Source organism: Pseudophryne corroboree, chromosome 7 (genome assembly GCF_028390025.1).
Source record: "Pseudophryne corroboree isolate aPseCor3 chromosome 7, aPseCor3.hap2, whole genome shotgun sequence".
NCBI classification, from domain to species: Eukaryota; Metazoa; Chordata; class Amphibia; order Anura; family Myobatrachidae; genus Pseudophryne; species Pseudophryne corroboree.
This window is the reverse complement of record NC_086450.1, coordinates 4,805,493-4,829,569: the sequence shown is the minus strand read 5'-3', so window position 1 is coordinate 4,829,569 and position 24,077 is coordinate 4,805,493. Positions and strand designations below refer to the sequence as shown.

At 50.0% G+C, this 24,077-nt stretch overlaps 1 protein-coding gene and 1 long non-coding RNA gene across 4 annotated transcripts in view; one reads left to right on the top strand and one right to left on the bottom strand.

Moving 5' to 3' along the window:
• The window catches only part of LOC134943214 (uncharacterized), a 53,948-nt gene extending 31,771 nt beyond the window's left edge, over positions 1 to 22,177 (bottom strand). For both annotated transcript variants that reach the window (XR_010181427.1, XR_010181428.1), the window contains exon 1: positions 22,034 to 22,177. This is a non-coding gene — a long non-coding RNA (uncharacterized LOC134943214). The remainder of the gene's footprint in view (positions 1 to 22,033) is intronic.
• Positions 22,178 to 22,330: 153 nt separating this feature from the next.
• Positions 22,331 to 24,077, top strand: part of LOC134944080 (cytochrome P450 20A1) — a 43,887-nt gene continuing 42,140 nt past the window's right edge. The window contains exon 1 of one of the 2 annotated variants that reach the window (XM_063932648.1): positions 22,331 to 22,596. In XM_063932648.1, the coding sequence (XP_063788718.1) occupies positions 22,423 to 22,596 (174 nt within the window). In that variant the 5' untranslated portion in view covers positions 22,331 to 22,422. Of the gene's footprint in view, positions 22,707 to 24,077 lie in introns of both variants that reach the window. The other variant, XM_063932649.1, reaches the window with a different exon arrangement.

Genomic DNA, 24,077 nt, shown 5'->3' with positions numbered 1-24,077 from the left:
TTGGGGGTGTGTGTGATTTGTGTATGTTATTGTGGTGTGAGGGTGATAGGGGTAGGTGTGAAAGTTGGTAGGTGTTGGTGGTGTACACATGGGGAAGGTGTATTGTCTGTGTTTGGGGGGGGGGGGGGGTGTAGGGTGCGTGTGTTATGTTAGGAGTGTGCAGGCTGAGTGTGTGTGTGTGTATAAAAGTATAGTAGACCATGGTATATATGAGTGTAAGAGGCAGCACCGCGGGCCCCCCCACCCTGAGATGAGTGGGATGTGAGCGGAGTTGTGAGCAAAAGGGAGGCATGCTCATTTATGTCTGATAGGGCCGTGTGGATGGATGATAGGGGGGGGGGGGGGGTGATGGCTGATAAAGGGGGGGGGGGGGGGGGGAATGGCTGATGGGGGGTTTGTATGGCTGATAGAGGGGGGTGTATGGCTGATAGAGGGGGATGGCTGATAGGGTGTGTGTGGCTGATGGGGGGTCTGAGAGAGCGGTGTGTGGCTGATAGGGGGGGTGGCTGATAGGGGGGGTGGCTCATGGCTGGGGGGGGGGTGATGGCTGGGGGGGGTGATGGCTGATGGGGGGACGATGGCTGATGGGGGGTGATGGCAGATTGCGGGGGGGTGATGGCTGATAGGGGGTGGGGGTGATGGGTGACAGGGGGGGTGATGGGTGACAGGGGGGGGTGATGGGGTTATGGCTGATAGGGGGGGCGGGATGGCTGATAAGGGGGTGGGGGTGATAGCTGACAGGGGGGGTGATGGGGTGATGGCTTATAGGGGGGGCCGGATGGCTGATAGGGGGGTGGGGGTGATGGCTGACAGGGGGGTGATGGGGTGATGGCTGATCGGGGGGGCCGATGGCATATTGGGGGGTGATGGCTGATAGGGGGGAGGGGGTGATGGGTGACAGGGGGGGTGATGGCTGAAAGGGTCGTGGGGGTGATGGCTGAAGGGGGAGTGATGGGTGAAAGGGGCAGTGATGGCTGATGGGGGGTAATGGCTGATAGGGGGGGCAGAATGGCTGATAGGGGGGTGGGGGTGATGGCTGACAGGGGGGGGTGGATGGCTGATAGTGGGGTGGGGGTGATAGCTGACATGGGGGGTGATGGCTGATGGGGGGGTGATGGCTGGTTGGGGGGGTGGATGGCTGATAGGGGTGTGTGGCCATCTATCATTGTGTGGCTGATGAGTTGTTGGCTGGGTGCGGATGTATGGTGCTGGGAGAAGAGAGACTTTGTGTATGTGGAGCTGGGGGCTGGAGCGGCGCGCCTGCAAAGTGACAGATGGTGCGGGGGGGGTTATCGGCGGGGTGTGTGCTGCGGCCGTGGCGGGGAAGGTGTGTGCGCTAACGGGAGGGGCTGTGTGCGGTGCGGCTGACGGGAGGGGCCGTGTGCGGTGCGGCTGACGGGAGGGGCCGTGTGCAGTGCGGCTGATGGGAGGGGTCGTGTGCGGTACGGCTGACGGGAGGGCCGGTGTGCGGTGTGGCTGACGGGAGGGCCGGTGTGCGGTGCGGCTGACGGGAGGGCCGGTGTGCGGTGCGGCTGGCTGGGCGGCCGTGGTGCGTGTCCCTGCCACTGATGGATGTGGGTTCGGTGCAGTGGGGTTAGGCTGGGCAGTGTGGTGGGTTATGCGGGTGTCGGGGTGGGGAGTGTCTGGGCCGTCCATGGCTGGATGTGGGAGCTGGTGGAGGGGGGGTTTGGGGAGTGTGTGGTGCGGGTGTCGGTGGATTGTAGGTGCCAAGGGAGGGGTCCGTGGTTACCTGGCACTGTGGGGCGTCCATGCACTGGTGGCTGGGGATGGTGGGGGGATTCTGTGGCTGCTGCTCCGTTCTGCTAGTGGTGTGCTGGGACAGGGCAGGAGCTGCTAACTCCGCCCACCACTGTGACTCCGCCCAGCGTTACGGCCAGGCACAGAGTCACAGACTTGGGCTAATATATAGGAGATGCTTTAAACATTACAGAAATTAGAAACATGGGGGGTAATTAAGACCTGATCGCTAGGGTGCGTTTTTTGGATTCCTGCGATCAGGTAGTCGCCGCATACAGGGGGAGGATATTGTGTGTGTGCAGGTGTGCGATCGCATGTGTAGCAGAACTGTACAAACATCAGTTTGTGCAGTTTCTGCTCAGCCCAGGACTTACTCAGCCAATGCGATGATCGAGGCCGGAGCCGACGTCAGACACCTCCTAAATAATACATATATAGCAGTTATACGCGGCACTCCACTCTGTAATCAGTACTGCCCGGGTTATATTTTATATATTTATATTATTTATGAACCAGTCACAATTAATTTTTTATTACGTTGGTGGTACAGTGGGTGAAAAAAAACTTCATTGGTTCCCCCTTCTACAGCCCAGCCCACGCACCCAGGCACGCCTCCCCAATATTAAAATATGTAAAAAAGGGGCCAATTCCAAAGATATCTTTCGTCTTTCAAATTGTTGGAAAAATAGCTTATAGGCCCTACACACTGGCCGATACTACTGAAAGATATGAACGATCTCATTCATTAATGAATGCGATATCGTTCATATCTTTCAGAGTGTAGGCACCAGCGATGAACGATGCGCGGCCCCGCACTGCACCAGGTAGAGCGTCCTATACACACTGCACCAGGTACAGCATATTATATGCACTGCACCAGGTACAGCATCTTATACACACTGCACCAGGTACATCTTATACACACTGCACCAGGCACATCTTATACACACTGCACCAGGTACAGCATCTTATACACACTGCACCAGGTACAGCATCTTATACACACTGCACCAGGTACAGCATCTTATACACACTACACCAGGTACAGCATCTTATACACACTGCACCAGGTACAGCATCTTATACACACACTGCACCAGGTACAGCATCTTATACACACTACACCAGGTACAGCATCTTATACACACTGCACCAGGTACAGCATCTTATACACACTGCACCAGGTACAGCATCTTATACACACTGCACCAGGTACAGCATCTTATACACACTACACCAGGTACAGCATCTTATACACACTGCACCAGGTACAGCATCTTATACACACTGCACCAGGTACAGCATATTATATGCACTGCACCAGGTACAGCATCTTATACACACTGCACCAGGTACAGCATCTTATACACACTGCACCAGGTACAGCATCTTATACACACTACACCAGGTACAGCATCTTGTACACCCTGCACCAGGTACAGCATCTCATACACACTGCACCAGGTACAGAATCTTATACACACTGCACCAGGTACAGCATATTATACGCACTGCACCAGGTACAGCATATTATACACACTGCACCAGGTACATCTTATACACACTGCACCAGGCACATCTTATACACACTGCACCAGGTACAGCATCTTATACACACTGCACCAGGTACAGCATCTTATACACACTGCACCAGGTACAGCATCTTATATGCACTGCGCCAGGTACAGCATCTTATATACACTGCGCCAGTTACATCATCTTATACACACTGCACCAGGTACAGCATCTTGTACACCCTGCACCAGGTACAGCATCTCATACACACTGCACCAGGTACAGCATCTTATACACACTGCACCAGGTAGAGCATCTTATACACACTGCACCAGGTACAGCATCTTATACACACTGCACCAGGTACATCATCTTATACACACTGCACCAGGTACAGCATCTTATACACACTGCACCAGGTACAGCATCTTATACGCACTGCACCAGGTACAGCATCTTATACACACTGCACCAGGTACAGCATCTTATACACACTGCACCAGGTACAGCATCTTATACACACTGCGCCAGTTACAGCATCTTATATACACTGCGCCAGTTACAGCATCTTATACGCACTGCACCAGGTACAGCATCTTATACACACTGCACCAGGTACAGCATCTTATACGCACTGCACCAGGTACAGCATCTTATACGCACTGCGCCAGATACAGCATCTTATACACACTGCACCAGGTACAGCATCTTATACACACTGCACCAGGTACAGCATCTTATACGCACTGCACCAGGTACAGCATCTTATACGCACTGCACCAGGTACAGCATCTTATATACACTGCACCAGGTAGAGCATCTTATACACACTGCACCAGGTAGAGCATCTTATACACACTGCACCAGGTACAGCATCTTATACACACTGCACCAGGTACATCATCTTATACAGACTGCACCAGGTACAGCATCTTATACACACTGCACCAGGTACAGCATCTTATACACACTACACCAGGTACAGCATCTTATACGCACTGCACCAGGTACAGCATCTTATACGCACTGCACCAGGTACAGCATCTTATACGCACTGCGCCAGATACAGCATCTTATACACACTGCACCAGGTACAGCATCTTATACACACTGCACCAGGTACAGCATCTTATACGCACTGCACCAGGTACAGCATCTTATATACACTGCACCAGGTACAGCATCTTATACACACTGCACCAGGTACAGCATCTTATACACACTGCGCCAGTTACAGCATCTTATATGCACTGCGCCAGTTACAGCATCTTATACGCACTGCACCAGGTACAGCATCTTATACACACTGCACCAGGTACAGCATCTTATACACACTGCACCAGGTACAGCATCTTATACACACTGCACCAGGTACAGCATCTTATACACACTGCACCAGGTACAGCATCTTATATGCACTGCACCAGGAACAGCATCTTATACACACTGCACCAGGTACAGCATCTTATACACACCGCACCAGGTACAGCATCTTATACACACTGCACCAGGTACAGTATCTTATACATACTGCACCAGGTACAGCATCTTATACACACTGCACCAGTTACAGCATCTTATACACACTGCACCAGGTACAGCATCTTATACACACTGCACCAGATACAGCATCTTATACACACTGCACCAGGTACAGCATCCTATACACACTGCACCAGGTACAGCATCTTATACACACTGCACCAGGTACAGCATCCTATACACACTGCACCAGGTACAGCATCTTATACACACTGCACCAGGTACAGCATCTTATACACACTGCACCAGGTACAGCATCTTATACACACTGCACCAGGTACAGCATCTTATACACACTGCACCAGGTACAGCATCTTATACACACTGCACCAGGTACAGCATCCTATACACACTGCACCAGGTACAGCATCTTATACACACTGTGTCAGAGTCGGTTTAGTTTGTGTCCCCGGAGGGGGCGCTAGTGGGTCAGTGGAGGTAGGTGGAATGAAGTGAGGAGGCAGTACTGGGTTTCTGCGCATGTGCACAATGTAGATTTATTAATAACAGAAAAGTCCAGATAATAATGCAGCAGAAAGTAAACAAACGAATGCAATGGAAATGACAATGGTAACGGCAATGGTAATGGCAATGGAATAGTATGGTTTGAAACTGAAAGTCTATGGCAAAGTTTGTAATGCAGAAATGGAACCAGAGTAATTAAAACGTGGAGCCAGCAGAGGTGGAATAATGGTAGCAAACCTGGTAGCAATGCAGGAGACTGGATGGTAATGTTCACTGTGCTGTTGGAAGTGCACAATCAGCATGCAGGCTGAATCACAGGTGAGATGACGGAATGCACCTGGAGAGGGAGTCTCTACTGCTGTAGGCTGGAGCACACTGCAGGTGTAGAAGGTGTGAAGCCAGAAAGGTATTGCTGGTGCTGGTACTTGTAGTTCCACGGAAGTAATAGGTACTGAAGAATATCCAGGAACACGGAGGATCAGGAGAATATCCAGGAACACGGAGGAACAGGAGAACAGGTCCAGACACACGGGTCGCAGGAGTGACACAAAGTTCAGGACAACCTCTGACTCACCCTGCAGCTCCTGATATACCCCCTGACCGGCAGGTATTGGCTGGAGTGAGACAAGGAGGTGCGGCCAAGCTCCGGATTGGCTGCCGCAGTTACACTGGGGAAAACTGTCATGGCGGCGCCCATGACGCGGCCCGGCTGGGACGCGGCGCGCCCACACGCCCGTTGACTCCAGGGGCGCTCCCAGGCCTGAGATGGTATCCACGAGCAGGGTGACAGGTGACAGCAACATGCAGTGACCCCGGACGGAGTCCGCTCCGGCGGACAGACATAACAGCGGTAAGTCGATTCCTGACAGTACCCCCTCCCTTATGGGTGGGCACCGAACACCCACGTGGCTTGGAAGGATGAGACCTGTGGAAAACACGGACCAACCTGGGAGCGTGGACATCAGCAGAGTTCACCCAACTCCTCTCCTCAGGACCATAGCCGGCCCAGTCGATGAGATATTGCAGACGACCATACCGGTGACGGGAGTCCAGGATCTTCTCTATCTCGAACTCTATGCCCCGCTGAGTTGGAATGCTGGGGCCAGCTGGAAGAGCTCTTTGGAAGCGATTTAGGACTAATGGTCTGAGGAGAGAGACATGGAAAGCATTAGGAATACGCAATGAAGAGGGTAACTTGAGCTTGTAAGCCACAGGATTTAGAACTCTTTCAATGGAGAAAGGACCAATGAAGCGTGGTGCAAACTTCATCGAAGGCACTTTAAGACGAAGATTCCGGGTTGACAGCCAGACTTTATCCCCAGGTTTCAAGCTGGGAACTGCACGTCTCTTGCGGTCGGCAAAGAATTTGTACCGAGCAGAAGCCTTTTTGAGTGAAGTATGAATCTTCCTCCAGATTGTTGAGAACTGACTGAGGACAGTAGTGGCAGCAGGAACATCGATGCTAGGAAGGTCTTGAAAATCTGGAACTCGTGGATGCTGCCCATAAACAGCGAAGAACGGAGTAGTTTCAGTAGCTGTGTGGTAGCGGAAATTGTGAGCGAATTCAGCCCACGGGAGCAAATCTACCCAGTCATCTTGGGAAGATGATATGTACAGTCTCAGGAAGGTTTCCAACTCCTGGTTTACCCTCTCTGTCTGCCCATTCGTCTGAGGATGATACGCTGACGAGAACTTGAGATGGACCTGCATGGCAGAACAGAGAGCTCTCCAAAACCTTGCCACAAACTGAACTCCACGGTCAGATATTATTTCAGTGGGTAGTCCATGTAAACGGAAAATCTCCCGTAGGAAGATTTGAGCCAGTTTTGGAGCGGAAGGAAGTCCTTGGAGTGGAACAAAATGAGCCATTTTGGTAAATCTGTCGACCACTACCCAGATGGTATTGAATCCTTGGGAGGAGGGAAGGTCAGAGATGAAATCCATAGACAGATGTGACCAAGGACGGCTGGGAATGGATAATGGCTGTAACTGACCTGCTGGAGACTGACGAGGAGTTTTGTGCTGCACACATTTAGGGCAAGACGCCACAAAGTCTTTGATGTCGACTTTCATCTTCGGCCACCAGTATGTTTCAGAGAGAAATTTAAAAGTTTTTAGGACACCAGGATGCCCAGTAAATTTAGACTGATGAGCCCAAGACAACAACTTAGAACGGAGTTCAGGAGCAACAAAAGTCTTACCAGGAGGCGGAGCTGGAGAAACTTGTGAAGAAGCAAAGGCAACAGGATCCAGGATGGAGCGTGGTACTGGATCGGATATCTCGTCCTCAGATTCCATGGATCGAGACAAGGCATCTGCTTTGGTATTCTGAGAACCTGGGCGGAAATGGAGCTTGAAATTAAAACGGGAGAAGAACATAGCCCATCGGGACTGGCGAGGATTAAGGCACTGAGCTGCCTTCAAGTAGAGCAGGTTTTTATGATCCGTATAGATATTAAATGGAAACTTCGCCCCTTCCAGGAGATACCTCCATTCCTCAAGGGCCAGTTTAATCGCCAGAAGCTCTTGATCTCCGATGGAATAATTAACTTCCGCAGGAAGAAATTTACGGGAAAAGAATCCACAGGGATGAATCTTCCCGTCAGCTCCCATCTGAGAGAGAACAGCTCCCACTCCTACTGTGGAAGCATCCACCTCCAACTCGAATGGCTTATTAATATCGGGCTGTAACAAAACTGGAGCGGTAACAAAAGCCATCTTGATTTTTTGAAACGCAGCCAGGGCATCTTCTGACCAGTTGGAATGATCTGCCCCTTTCCGAGTTAAGCTAGTAATAGGAGCAATGAGAGTTGAAAAGCCTCGGATGAATTTCCTATAATAATTGGCAAAGCCCAGGAATCGTTGAATGGACTTGAGAGTGTTCGGAATGGACCAATTGGCAATAGCTTCCAATTTTGCCGGGTCCATCTGGAGATCCGATCCAGAAATTATATACCCCAGGAAGGGTATGGAGGTAACCTCAAAGGTACACTTAGATAATTTGCCGTAAAGACAATTCTCACGAAGACGTCGGAGGACTTCACGGACTTGGAGACGATGAGAAGGGAGGTCTTGAGAGAAGATGAGGATATCGTCCAGGTAAACAACGAGATACTTGTACAGAACGTCACGGAAAATTTCATTAACAAAGTGTTGAAACACTGCTGGAGCATTGCTCAACCCGAATGGCATTACCAGGTACTCGTAATGGCCATCCCGAGTATTGAAAGCTGTCTTCCATTCGTCACCGCTGCGGATTCTGATGAGATTATAGGCACCGCGGAGATCTAACTTGGTGAAGATGCGGGCTCCTTTGACTCTATCAAATAACTCGGTAATAAGAGGTAACGGGTAGCTGTTCTTAACGGTAATATCATTAAGTCCCCGGTAGTCAATACATGGACGTAGTCCTCCATCTTTCTTTTTAACAAAAAAGAAACCTGCCCCAGCAGGTGATGATGAGGGACGGATGAATCCTTTCTGTAGGTTTTCTTTGATGTATTCGCTCATCGCTTCGGTTTCAGGAACAGATAACGGGTAGGTGCGCCCCCTAGGTGTTTTTTTGCCAGGAATGAGATCGATGGGGCAATCCCACTCTCTATGGGGCGGCAGGACATCAGCGGCCTTCTCGCTGAAGACGTCAGCGAAATCTTGATAGGCCATAGGAAGAGTAGACTGGGTCTTGATTTCAGAAGTCTTGACAGGAACAACTTGGGCTAAACAGGACTGACGGCAATGTGAACCCCAAGCAGTTAGTTGTAAGGTAGCCCAATCAATCTGTGGGTTATGTAACTGGAGCCAGGGCATACCTAACACAATCTCCTGAGTTGCCTGAGGAATAACTAGAAATTTTATTAACTCAGAATGCAGGAACCCAACCCCCAGTATCACTGGCCGGGTTTGTTGAGTGATATACCCCTTAGAAATACGACTACCATCAACTGCCGTGATGTAGACTGGATATGGAAGTTCATAGACCGGCAGATGAAACTTGTCTACCGCAGCTTGAGTGATGAAATTCCCCGCTGCACCACAGTCTACCAACGCAGTTGCAGATTGGAGTCCAGCCGCCGTCTCTAAGGTCACAGGGAGAATGAAATCTTGGGTTGAAGGAGCTTGCTTGAAAGATCCCAACTTGACTCCTCCCCTACAAGTCAGGATCTGGCGTTTCCCGAACGCACTGGACAAGAATTTATTTGGTGACCTACTGCAGCACAATACAGACACAGTCTCTCACGAAGTCTCCTTGACCGCTCCTCAGAGGTTAAGCGGGACCTATTAATTTGCATAGGCTCGTCAGAAGGTGGAGGCTGAAACTGTACAGGAGGTACCATTCTTGGTTTGCGACACTCAGCACGAGCACGCTCACTATTGCGTTCGCGGATGCGAGAGTCCAACTTGATACATAGGGAGATTAATTCTGGTAATTGCACAGGGATATCACGGGTTGCCAGTTCATCTTTTATCCTCTCCGAGAGTCCATGCCAGAAGGCTGCTACCAAGGCTTGGTTATTCCACTGGATCTCTGCGGCTAGCGTCTGGAACTGGATGACGTATTGGCCCATACTGCGAGTCCCTTGACGGAGCTGGAGAAGATCTGCGGAGGCTGATGTTGCACGACCCGGTTCATCGAAGATGCGTCTGAAGATGGAAACAAACTCAGCATAGTTGTTCATCAACGGGTCGGCACGTTCCCATAGAGGAGACACCCAGCTCAGGGCTGATCCAGAGAGCAGTGAAATGATATAAGCAACCTTTGATCTTGGCGTGGGAAAATTATGAGGTAAAAGTTCAAACTGGACTTCACACTGGTTGAGGAACCCACGGCATAACTTCGGACTGCCATCATACCTGCTAGGCACAGGCAGGTGCAAACGAGATACAGGAGCAGATGCAGCCGGAGAAGAAGAACCCCCTACACTTGCATGTGCAGAGGTAACAGGAACTGGAGGTGCAGGCGCACTTAGCAGAGATTGTTGTAACGTATCAATCCGGGAGGACATCCCTTGCAGAAACTGGAAAATCTGCTGCTGCACAGCCTCTTGTCCATCCAAACGGGAGACCAGGTTTTGTAAGGCCCCTGACCCCACACTCTGACCACCGTCCGAGTCCATCGGTCCTGAACTTACTGTCAGAGTCGGTTTAGTTTGTGTCCCCGGAGGGGGCGCTAGTGGGTCAGTGGAGGTAGGTGGAATGAAGTGAGGAGGCAGTACTGGGTTTCTGCGCATGTGCACAATGTAGATTTATTAATAACAGAAAAGTCCAGATAATAATGCAGCAGAAAGTAAACAAACGAATGCAATGGAAATGACAATGGTAACGGCAATGGTAATGGCAATGGAATAGTATGGTTTGAAACTGAAAGTCTATGGCAAAGTTTGTAATGCAGAAATGGAACCAGAGTAATTAAAACGTGGAGCCAGCAGAGGTGGAATAATGGTAGCAAACCTGGTAGCAATGCAGGAGACTGGATGGTAATGTTCACTGTGCTGTTGGAAGTGCACAATCAGCATGCAGGCTGAATCACAGGTGAGATGACGGAATGCACCTGGAGAGGGAGTCTCTACTGCTGTAGGCTGGAGCACACTGCAGGTGTAGAAGGTGTGAAGCCAGAAAGGTATTGCTGGTGCTGGTACTTGTAGTTCCACGGAAGTAATAGGTACTGAAGAATATCCAGGAACACGGAGGATCAGGAGAATATCCAGGAACACGGAGGAACAGGAGAACAGGTCCAGACACACGGGTCGCAGGAGTGACACAAAGTTCAGGACAACCTCTGACTCACCCTGCAGCTCCTGATATACCCCCTGACCGGCAGGTATTGGCTGGAGTGAGACAAGGAGGTGCGGCCAAGCTCCGGATTGGCTGCCGCAGTTACACTGGGGAAAACTGTCATGGCGGCGCCCATGACGCGGCCCGGCTGGGACGCGGCGCGCCCACACGCCCGTTGACTCCAGGGGCGCTCCCAGGCCTGAGATGGTATCCACGAGCAGGGTGACAGGTGACAGCAACATGCAGTGACCCCGGACGGAGTCCGCTCCGGCGGACAGACATAACAGCGGTAAGTCGATTCCTGACACACTGCACCAGATACAGCATCTTATACACACTGCACCAGATACAGCATCCTATACACACTGCACCAGGTACAGCATCCTATACACACTGCACCAGGTACAGCATCTCATACACACTGCACCAGGTACAGCATCTTATACACACTGCACCAGATACAGCATCTTATACACACTGCACCGGGTACACATCTTATACACACTGCACCAGGTACAGCATCTTATACACACTGCACCAGGTACAGCATCTTATACCCACTGCAGCAGATACAGCATCTTATACACACTGCACCAGGTACAGCATCTTATACACACTGCACCAGGTACAGCATCTCATACACACTGCACCAGGTACAGCATCCTATACACACTGCACCAGGTACAGCATCTCATACACACTGCACCAGGTACAGTATCTTATACACACTGCACCAGGTACAGCATCCTATACACTAGGAGCTATTGACACCACATTCCTTTCCTCCCTGTTTGACTCACTTCTCTCTCCTATTCTCTCTCTCTCATGCCCTGAACAAGCCACTTCCATATACAATGCATCTCTTACTTCTGCTCTTGACTCTGTTGCTCCACCAACCACTATTCACCCTCGCAAATTAACACCTCAACCCTGGCACACCAAATGCACCAGATATCTGCAAAAATGCTCACGTACTGCTGAGCGACTCTGGAGGAAATCACGCTCTAAGGCAGACTTCCTCCATTTCAAACTTATGCTCTCATCCTTCAGTGCTGCCCTTTCTCTTGCTAAACAGTCATACTTCAAGAACCTCATCTCCTCCCAGTCTTCCAACCCCCCGCGCCTCTTTGACACTCTCAACTCACTCCTCTGCCCACCTCCACCTCGTCTCCCTTCCTCACTCTCTGCTCTTGACTTTGCCACTTACTTCACATCCAAAATTGACTCCATACGTCAGGACATCACATCACACCAGACCATCAGTAACCAGCCTTCTCCCATCCCTTACCAACCCTCCCCATCCCTCGCACCAACTCTGTCATCTTTCTCCCATGCATCTGGAGAGGAAGTCATGGCCCTCATTCGTTCCTGTCCCCTCACCACCTCCCCACTTGACCCTATCCCCTCCCGCCTCCTCCGCTACCTCTCTTCTTCTGCTTGTTCCCATCTTTCCCACCTTCTCAATCTCTCCCTCTCATCAGGCACTGTCCCCTCTGCCTTCAAGCACGCACTCATCTCTTCTATTCTTAAAAAACCTACACTTGATCCAAACACTCTCTCCAACTACCGACCCATCTCTCTCCTCCCTTTTGCCTCCAAACTCCTTGAGCGCATTGTCTACAACCGCCTTACTTCCTTTCTTTCCTCACACTCACTGCTTGACCCATTCCAGTCTGGCTTCCGTCCTCTCCACTCCACTGAAACTGCCCTTACAAAAGTATGCAATGACCTCCATGCTGCTAAATCTAAGGGACACTACTCTCTACTTATTCTACTTGATCTCTCTGCTGCTTTTGACACTGTGGACCACCCTCTCCTACTGCAAATCCTTCACTCCATTGGTCTGCGTGACACTGCCCTCTCTTGGTTGTCGTCCTACCTTTCTGACCGTTCATTCTCTGTCTCCTCTCATGACTCCACCTCCCCCTCACTTCCACTAACTGTAGGGGTACCCCAAGGTTCTGTCCTTGGTCCTCTCATCTTCTCTCTCTATACGTCCTCACTAGGTAAGCTCATTAGTTCTTTTGGTTTCCAATATCATCTCTATGCTGATGACACTCAAATCTATCTTTCCTCTCCAGACCTCTCCCCTGCTCTCCTCACTTGTATCTCCAACTGTCTCTCTGGTACCTCTTCCTGGATGTCCCAGCGCTTTCTTAAACTTAACATGTCTAAGACCGAGCTGATCATCTTTCCTCCCTCCCGCATAACCTCACCTCCTACAATCTCATTATCTATTGATGGCACTACTATCTCCTCTACCCCCCAAGTGCGCTGTCTTGGAGTAATCCTTGACTTCTCCCTCTCCTTCAAACCACACATTCAGCACCTCTCACAAACCTGCCGTTTTCATCTAAAAAATATTTCCAGGATCAGACCCTTTCTGACCCAGGATGCTACTAAGACTCTTATCCACTCACTGGTCATCTCCAGACTGGACTACAGTAATCTCCTCCTGACTGGCATTCCTGACAAACACCTCTCTCCACTCCAATCTATCCTCAATGCTGCTGCCCGGCTCATTTTCCTCACCAAACGCACTACGTCCACCTCTCCTCTCTTATACCCCTTTTCCACCTACGTACCGTGTCCGATCCGGGATGTTTAACACGGCTACAACCCGTGTCGGCTCCCCCGTTTCCACTACACTTCGACACGGGTTATTCCCGTGTCTGATCTGTTTCCACCTAACCCGGGTAAGCTCTGTAAAAGCCTATTGCCGTCATTACAAATGGACTTTTTACTGTCTCATCAAGATGATGTCATCAAAAGGACCAAAACAGAGGGGTGGGGCCTGCTCACAGCATTGCAGCAATGGACGCCGGTGCAGTAGCTGTGTCTAGCATGGAGTCGCAGACTGTTTGCAGTTTACTGCTGCTTTCTGCTACAGACAGCTTGATGCAGCTTTTCACCTTGTGCTACCTACTGCAGAGCTGGAGAAGGAGAGCTCAATTCTTTGCAGAGAGGGCTACCTATCGACGCAAATATTTGAAAAGGAGGAGAGCGCGTATATCATCCACTGTTGTTATTTCTCTCATAACAATGAACTCTACACCAAGCCGAAGAATGTGGATGAGAGATCGCAGACATGGGGAAGCATTCATGCAGACCATTCTAGCATATCAGGAGGAGCAGTGGATGGCAAACTTCAGGATGTCTCGCGCTACATTCGAGTATGTTTTGGAACTACTGTCCCCCGCAATAACCATGCAGACCACCAGGTTCCGTAAGCCCATTGAGCCAGCCAGGAGATTAGCGATTGCTCTCTGGTGGTATGCTACCCCTGGAGAGTATCGCACAGTTTCCAGTTTATTTGGAGTAGGGATTGGCACGGTCTGCAAGATTGTCTACCAGGTCACGCGGGCATTGCTGGATACCATGTACCATCGCTTTATTTCCTTACCACAAGGACAGCGGCTAGATGAGACTATAAAAGGGTTTAAGAAGCGTGGCTACCCACAGTGTGCTGGTGCCATAGATGGGACCCACATCCCCATCATCGCCCCCCGTGACAACCCAGCAGACTATTACAATCGTAAGGGTTGGCATTCCATTGTTCTGCAAGCGGTAGTGGACCACAAATACTGGTAAGCACTGTTTCACTAATGTGTTTGAAATAGGCTTGGCCTGTTTTATGATAATGCATAAACCTTCATTTTTAGTTTCACAGATGTCTTCATAGGGTGGCCCGGACGGTCACATGATGCAAGGGTTCTCGCCAACTCCGATCTTTACAGTATTGCTGAGGACAAGCTTGGTGGATGGCTTTTCCCTCGAGAGGTAAGATTATTTACTACTTAAACTGAAATGTTTGCCCATAAACCAATAGTCAAGTTTTATCCCTGTAATAATATTAATGTTTTATTAACAGAAATCGGTGATCGTACATGGTGTGGACATCCCGGTCCATCTCATTGGTGATGCAGCATACCCATTACAGCGCTGGCTAATGAAGGGCTACACCCAGCATGTTCACTTATCCCCCGAACAGACATCATATACCCATGCCCTAAGTTCGGCCCGTATGGCAGTGGAGAATGCGTTTGGGCGTTTAAAAGGACGCTGGCGCTGCCTCATGAAGAGGAATGATGTGGACTTGAAAATAATGCCAGATATAGTAGCGGCCTGCTGCATTCTCCATAACATATGTGAGATTCAAAAGGAAAACTTTCTCCCCGAGTGGAATATACATGATCATGGGGCGGGGGTCGCTGTACATGATGCACCAGGCTTGGTGGGGGGGCATGACGCTGCCAGCGAGTGCATAAGGGCCACCATTGCAGCTAATCTTCAAACAATGTTGCAGTAGAGAAGACAGACAAGTTTTTGTGTGCAATTTTTGTTTATTTCGTTTTTCAGTTATAAAAATTTGGTTCAAAAGTTGTTATTATATTTTTTCTTTTAAACAGTTGGCACACATTTTCTGAGGTAACAATATAAAATATTTAAGTGCAAACATGTCACTGTAAAATTCCACATAACGCAAGGGGTCTTCAACATGTGTCCCTCCAGCTGTTGTGGAACAACATGTACCAGCATGTGTTGCTATGTGTTTCCACAACAGCTAGAGGGCCACATGGTGAAGACACCTGTCCTGAGGTAAAAGAGTAAAGTGCAAACAGGGCACTCTGTAAAAAAAAAACCCTAATGTTTGGTTTGGCAGGTATCGGGTTACCCCCAATATTTGGATCACACTGCCGCACATTTCCTGAGGTAACAATATAAAAAGGTAGCTCCAATATCTGGATCCCACTGCCCATTTTCTGAGGTAACAATATAAAAGTTTAAAGTGCCAACAGGGCACTCTGTAAAATAATGTTTGCATTTGTATGTATCAGGGTTGAGGATACAGTGCAAACAGAACCTTAAAACACAAACATTGTTTTATAACCCGCTGCTCTAGGGCAGTTGTCTATATACCCGAAATTCTGAGGATTGCGGGATTTGTGTTGGGGGATTTGAGGGAGGCTCATAGTTGTATGGACCATATGGGTGCTGTGGGAGGGCTGTGTCTTGCTGTTGTGTTTGTGTGGTATTCCCTATGGTACGTGCAAACGTGCGTTCAAAAAATGTCATCTGCCTATCATGCATGGTCATTAACTGACTCATAAAAGTTTGATGCATTTCTTTTTCTGACGCAAGAAATCTCTCAAGCCGTGCATCTTCCTGGGCATTGAGCTCACTATCTGCCTCACGCAGGTGATCCACGATAATGGACTTCATTGCTTTGGCCATTTGTTCTGTTTTGTTCAGTTTCTTTTTCCGCTGTGGAACGTTGTAGACTGTGAAGGAGATGAAACAGAATGTAAGCAACAATATAAAAATAGCAGTGGTAGCATATACGTGTTTGTGGCCTTCTCCCACCTGCACACTAGCTATACTCTGCAACATTACCATGATTCTATTAACAAATAGCAGTGGTAGCATATACGTGTTTGTGGCCTTCTCCCACCTGCACACTAGCTATACTCTGCAACATTACCATGATTCTATTAACAAATAGCAGTGGTAGCATATACGTGTTTGTGGTCTTCTCCCACCTGCACACTAGCTATACTCTGCAACATTACCATGATTCTATTAACAAATAGCAGTGGTAGCATATACGTGTTTGTGGCCTTCTCCCACCTGCACACTAGCTATACTCTGCAACATTACCATGATTCTATTAACAAATAGCAGTGGTAGCATATACGTGTTTGTAGCCTTCTCCCACCTGCACACCAGCTATACTCTGCAACATTACCATGATTCTATTAACAAATAGCAGTGGTAGCATATACGTGTTTGTGGCCTTCTCCCACCTGCACACTAGCTATACTCTGCAACATTACCATGATTCTATTAACAAATAGCAGTGGTAGCATATACGTGTTTGTGGCCTTCTCCCACCTGCACACTAGCTATACTCTGCAACATTACCATGATTCTATAAAAAAATAGCAGTGGTAGCATATACGTGTTTGTGGCCTTCTCCCACCTGCACACTAGCTATACTCTGCAACATTACCATGCCTTTACATATAGGGACTGCTGCAACTGTATTTGTAATGGTAATACTTACTATTTGAGCGCAAAGTCGTGGTCTTGGGGGGTTGCGACGTCTCCGCCTGAGACTGTGGTACGTCCTCAATAGTGGCACTGATGGAATCATCATTGACGGTCGAGTCTTCGAAACTGCTGTCCGATATAAGCAGCGGGGATGATGGGCTGCATTGTGAGCTGGGAAGGCTGTGCTGTGTTTCATCACAGTCCTCGTCGACTGACATCTGGCAGAGCTGGATGATGATAGTGCTATGGGATTTGTTATCGCAGTTTTGCCGAAGACACTATAGCATAGGTCATAATATGGCCATTCCATACGCCCAGCACCACTTTTCTTGCGGTTATGGTCGTGTACTTTGGTGAATTGTCTGCGTAGTGCCTTCAATTTGTTAACGACTTGTTGCTGGGTTTTTTGGATGCCCCTTTCTGCCAGCATAAGGGATATGTTCTTGTAGACGATAGCATCCTTAACTGTTCCAGTCACCTGCCTTCTTATTTCTTCCTCTCCCCGAATATTAAGCAGCTCTTTGGTCTCTGTGTCTGACCAGGTATGGCTAGCCATGTTGCTGTGCTGGAGCTTCTGCTGCTGTATATTGTCTGTTTGTTTGGAAGCTGCTGCAATAAAAATATCTGTATGTACCCAGCGCGACTTCAGAGTGTTTTGTTTGCAAGCTGCCTCAATGCCTGCATGTGCCCAGCGTAGTGTTGTTTGCTGCTGCGGTGCCTGCATGTGCCCAGCGTGTCTCCCAGGGATGACATCATCTTCCAGTGCCCCAGAAGCAGCCAATCAGCGTCTCAGAGCGTTACTCGGGTCTGAAAACACGTGTAATGACCGTTTCCACTGCACCGCTATCCGTGTCATTACCGTGTTCTACCCAGGTAAATAGCCGGGTTGGATTCCCGGGTCACTCAACCCGTGTTGACCCGTTTCCACCTACTAAAAATCCGTGTCGATGCGCGCCCCCGTGCAAAAACACGGGTAAAAACAGCTAGTGGAAAAGGGGTATTACTAGACCTTCACTGGCTCCCCTTCCCTTTCAGAATCCATTTCAAGCTTCTCACACTTACTTACAAAGCCCTCACCCACTCCTCTCCCATCTACATCTCTGATCTTATCTCGCTCTACACTCCCACCCGTCCTCTTCGCTCTGCTAATGCTCGCCGACTCTCCTGCCTACGGATTACTTCATCCCACTCCTACCTCCAAGATTTTTCACGTGCTGCACCACTTCTCTGGAATTCCCTACCTCTCCCCCTCAGACTCTCCACCTCTCTACAAAACTTCAAACGGGCTCTCAAGAACCACTTCTTCACCAAACCCAGCCAAATCTCATCCTAAACCTCTGTTCCACGTTCTCTATGTACCCCATCTGTCTCACTCCTGTCTGTCTACCCCTCCCCTTTAGAATGTAAGCTCTCACGAGCAGGGCCCTCTTCCCTCATGTGCTTACCCTTTTCTTACTTTAATAATCTTCAGCTGCACCAAATCCATCAGTCTTCTGCCACCTGATACTTATTCCAGTGTCATCTGCTGATGTAGCTATGTTTATTTACCCTGTACTTGTCCTATACTGTCATCAACTGTAAGTTGCTGTTTTCCTGTTTGATTATTTGTTTATGTACTCTGTAATTGGGCGCTGCGGAACCCTTGTGGCGCCATATAAATAAAGGATAATAATAATAATACATACGGCACCAGGTACAGCATCTCGTACACACTGCACCAGGTACAGCATCTCATACACACTGCACCAGGTACAGCATCTCATACACACTGCACCAGGTACAGCATCTCATACCTTCCAACTGTACCTTTTTAATAGGTACAGTAGCTTTTTTTATGGTCTGTACCTATTTTTGACTCTCCAAACTTCCATTGAAAGTATAGGAAAAGGGGCGTGACCACGCCCCTTTACCCGTGACCACGCCCCTTTTCTAATTTGTAACGATTTTTGTGTGTAAAATGTTGGAGTGTATGGCATCTTATACACACTGCACCAGGTACAGCATCTTATACACACTGCACCAGGTACAGCATCTTATACACACTGCACCAGGTACAGCATCTTATACACACCGCACCAGGTACAGCATCTTATACACACCGCACCAGGTACAGCATCTTATACACACCGCACCAGGTACAACATCTTATACACACCGCACCAGGTACATCATCTTATACACACCGCACCAGGTACAGCATCTTATACACACCGCACCAGGTACAGCATCTTATACACACTGCACCAGGTACATCATCTTATACACACTGCACCAGGTACAGCATCTTATACACTGCACCAGGTACAGCATCTTATACACACTGCACCAGGTACAGCATCTTATACACACTGCACCAGGTACAGCATCTTATACACACTGCACCAGGTACAGCATCTTATACACACTGCACCAGGTACAGCATCTTATACACACTGCACCAGGTACAGCATCTTATACACACTGCACCAGGTACATCATCTTATACACACTGCACCAGGTACAGCATCTTATACACACTGCACCAGGTACAGCATCTTATACACACTGCACCAGGTACAGCATCTTATACACACTGCACCAGGTACAGCATCTTATACACACTGCACCAGGTACATCATCTTATACACACTGCACCAGGTACAGCATCTTATACACTGCACCAGGTACAGCATCTTATACACACTGCACCAGGTACAGCATCTTATACACACTGCACCAGGTACAGCATCTTATACACACTGCACCAGGTACAGCATCTTATACACACTGCACCAGGTACATCATCTTATACACACTGCACCAGGTACAGCATCTTATACACTGCACCAGGTACAGCATCTTATACACACTGCACCAGGTACAGCATCTTATACACTGCACCAGGTACAGCATCTTATACACTGCACCAGGTACAGCATCTTATACACACTGCACCAGGTACAGCATCTTATACACACTGCACCAGGTACAGCATCTTATACACACTGCACCAGGTACAGCATCTTATACACACTGCACCAGGTACATCATCTTATACACACTGCACCAGGTACAGCATCTTATACACACTGCACCAGGTACAGCATCTTATACACTGCACCAGGTACAGCATCTTATACACACTGCACCAGGTACAGCATCTTATACACACTGCACCAGGTACAGCATCTTATACACACTGCACCAGGTACAGCATCTTATACACACTGCACCAGGTACAGCATCTTATACACACTGCACCAGGTACAGCATCTTATACACACTGCACCAGGTACAGCATCTTATACACTGCACCAGGTACAGCATCTTATACACTGCACCAGGTACAGCATCTTATACACACCGCACCAGGTACAGCATCTTATACACACCGCACCAGGTACAGCATCCTATACACACCGCACCAGGTACAGCATCCTATACACACCGCACCAGGTACAGCATCTTATACACACCGCACCAGGTACATCATCTTATACACACCGCACCAGGTACATCATCTTATACACACCGCACCAGGTACAGCATCTTATACACACTGCACCAGGTACAGCATCTTATACACACTGCACCAGGTACAGCATCTTATACACACTGCACCAGGTACAGCATCTTATACACACCGCACCAGGTACATCATCTTATACACACCGCACCAGGTACAGCATCCTATACACACTGCACCAGGTACAGCATCTTATACACACTGCACCAGGTACAGCATCCTATACACACTGCACCAGGTACAGCATCTTATACACTGCACCAGGTACAGCATCTTATACACACTGCACCAGGTACAGCATCTTATACACACTGCACCAGGTACAGCATCTTATACACACTGCACCAGGTACAGCATCTTATACACACTGCACCAGGTACAGCTTATTATACACACTGCACCAGGTACAGCATCTTATACACACTGCACCAGGTAGAGCATCTTATACACACTGCACCAGGTACAGCATCCTATACACACTGCACCAGGTACAGCATCTTATACACACTGCACCAGGTACAGCATCCTATACACACTGCACCAGGTACAGCATCTTATACACACTGCACCAGGTACAGCATCTTATACACACTGCACCAGGTACAGCATCTTATACACACTGCACCAGGTACAGCATCTTATATGCACTGCACCAGGTACAGCATCTTATACGCACTGCACCAGGTACAGCATCTTATACACACTGCACCAGGTACAGCATCTTATACACACTGCACCAGGTACAGCATCTTATACACACTGCACCAGGTACAGCATCTTATATGCACTGCACCAGGTACAGCATCTTATACGCACTGCACCAGGTACAGCATCTTATACACACTGCACCAGGTACAGCATCTTATACACACTGCACCAGGTACAGCTTATTATACACACTGCACCAGGTACAGCATCTTATACACACTGTACCAGGTACAGCATCTTATACACACTGCACCAGGTACAGCATCTTATACACACTGCACCAGGTACAGCTTATTATACACACTGCACCAGGTACAGCTTATTATACACACTGCACCAGGTACAGCATCTTATACACACTGTACCAGGTACAGCATCTTATACACACTGCACCAGGTACAGCATCTTATACACACTGCACCAGGTACAGCATCTTATACACACTGCACCAGGTACAGCTTATTATACACACTGCACCAGGTACAGCTTATTATACACACTGCACCAGGTACAGCATCTTATACACACTGCACCAGGTAGAGCATCTTATACACACTGCACCAGGTACAGCTTATTATACACACTGCACCAGGTACAGCTTATTATACACACTGCACCAGGTACAGCATCTTATACACACTGCACCAGGTACAGCTTATTATACACACTGCGCCGCAGTCAGAGGCAGAGTATGGCAGCGGGAACACTGTGTCTCACCGCCCGGGCTCGTCCTGGCTCCGCTGCCGGGGTCTACTCTCTCCTCTCCCAGCAGTTTGTTTCAGAGCGGGCTTGCCACTTTGAAAGATGACGTCATTCGCCAGGTTGCTACGTCACGTGTGTTCAGGGAGCTAATCCGGATGAATGGCAGAATGCGGAAGGCGGAGCCTGCCCAGAGGAGGCGTGACAGGCAGCAGCCTCATCGTGATTGGCGGGCGAGCTTCGTCTGGAGGATTTGTAAATAAAGATATAAAAAATAAAAAAATCCATGGGCGTGTCACGTGCCGCGGAGCTCCTCCCCCTCTCCGGAAGTAGCCACGGGGCTAAGGTCTGGTCACGTGAGGCGTGTCGTCACTACCCTGCCTGATAGCAATGTAGCCAGTTCCGGAATGCCAGATCGACTTGCCGTGTCTGTGCCAGGAGGCGGAGCCGATGACCGAGCTGCGAAGAGAGCTGGGACACGTCTGGCTCCCCCAGGGTCTGTGCGCCGGACGTTCCCTCTCCTGCTGACCCTCCCGGGGTGTTCCTGTGTGCCGGGCCGCTCTCACCTGCTGACCCCCGAGGTATCTCTGTGTGCTGGGCCTCTCCTGCAGTCTCCGGGATGCTGGACTTCGCTATATTCGCCATCACCTTCCTGCTGCTGCTGGTGGGAGCGGTGCTGTACCTGTACCCGGTAATGGGGGCAGGGGTCAGTCAGGGGTCCGTTCCTGGAGGAAGAATCTCTAATGCCAGTCATTATATTGTGTGGTAGCAGTGCTTCCGGCTGCAGGTAGCGTGGTAGCGGTGGTGTAGGTTGTGTGGTAGCGGTGGTGCCGGCTGCAGGTAGCGTGGTAGCAGTGGTGCAGGTAGCGGTGGTGCAGGTTGTGTGGTAGCGGTGGTGCTGGCTGCAGGTAGCAGTGGTGCAGGTAGCGTGGTAGCGGTGGTGCAGGTTGTGTGGTAGCGGTGGTGCCAGCTGCAGGTAGCGTGGTAGCAGTGGTGCAGGTAGCGGTGGTGCAGGTTGTGTGGTAGCGGTGGTGCCGGCTGCAGGTAGCGTGGTAGCAGTGGTGCAGGTAGCGGTGGTGCAGGTTGTGTGGTAGCGGTGGTGCTGGCTGCAGGTAGCAGTGGTGCAGGTAGCGTGGTAGCGGTGGTGCAGGTTGTGTGGTAGCGGTGGTGCCAGCTGCAGGTAGCGTGGTAGCAGTGGTGCAGGTAGCGTGGTAGCGGTGGTGCAGGTTGTGTGGTAGCGGTGGTGCCGGCTGCAGGTAGCGTGGTAGCAGTGGTGCAGGTAGCGTGGTAGTGGTGGTGCAGGTTGTGTGGTAGCGGTGGTGCCAGCTGCAGGTAGCAGTGGTGCCAGCTGCAGGTTGCGTGGTAGCAGTGGTGTAGGTTGTGTGGTAGCGGTGGTGCCGGCTGCAGGTAGCGTGGTAGCAGTGGTGCAGGTAGCGTGGTAGCGGTGGTGCCAGCTGCAGGTAGCGTGGTGCCGGCTGTAGGTTGCGTGGTGTAGGTTGTGTGGTAGCGGTGGTGCCGGCTGCAGGTAGCGTGGTGCAGGTTGCGTGGTAGCGGTGGTGCAGGTTGTGTGGTAGCGGTGGTGCCAGCTGCAGGTAGCGTGGTAGCGGTGGTGCAGGTTGCGTGGTAGCGGTGGTGCCAGCTGCAGGTAGCGTGGTAGCAGTGGTGCCAGCTGCAGGTAGCGTGGTGCCGGCTGTAGGTTGCGTGGTAGCAGTGGTGTAGGTTGTGTGGTAGCGGTGGTGCCGGCTGCAGGTAGCGTGGTAGCAGTGGTGCAGGTAGCGGTGGTGCCAGCTGCAGGTTGTGTGGTAGCGGTGGTGCCGGCTGCAGGTAGCGTGGTAGCAGTGGTGCAGGTTGCGTGGTAGCGGTGGTGCAGGTTGTGTGGTAGCGGTGGTGCCAGCTGCAGGTAGCGTGGTAGCGGTGGTGCAGGTTGTGTGGTAGCGGTGGTGTCAGATGCAGGTTGCGTGGTAGCGGTGGTGCAGGTTGCGTGGTAGCGGTGGTGCAGGTTGTGTGGTAGCGGTGGTGCCAGCTGCAGGTAGCGGTGGTGCAGGTTGTGTGGTAGCGGTGG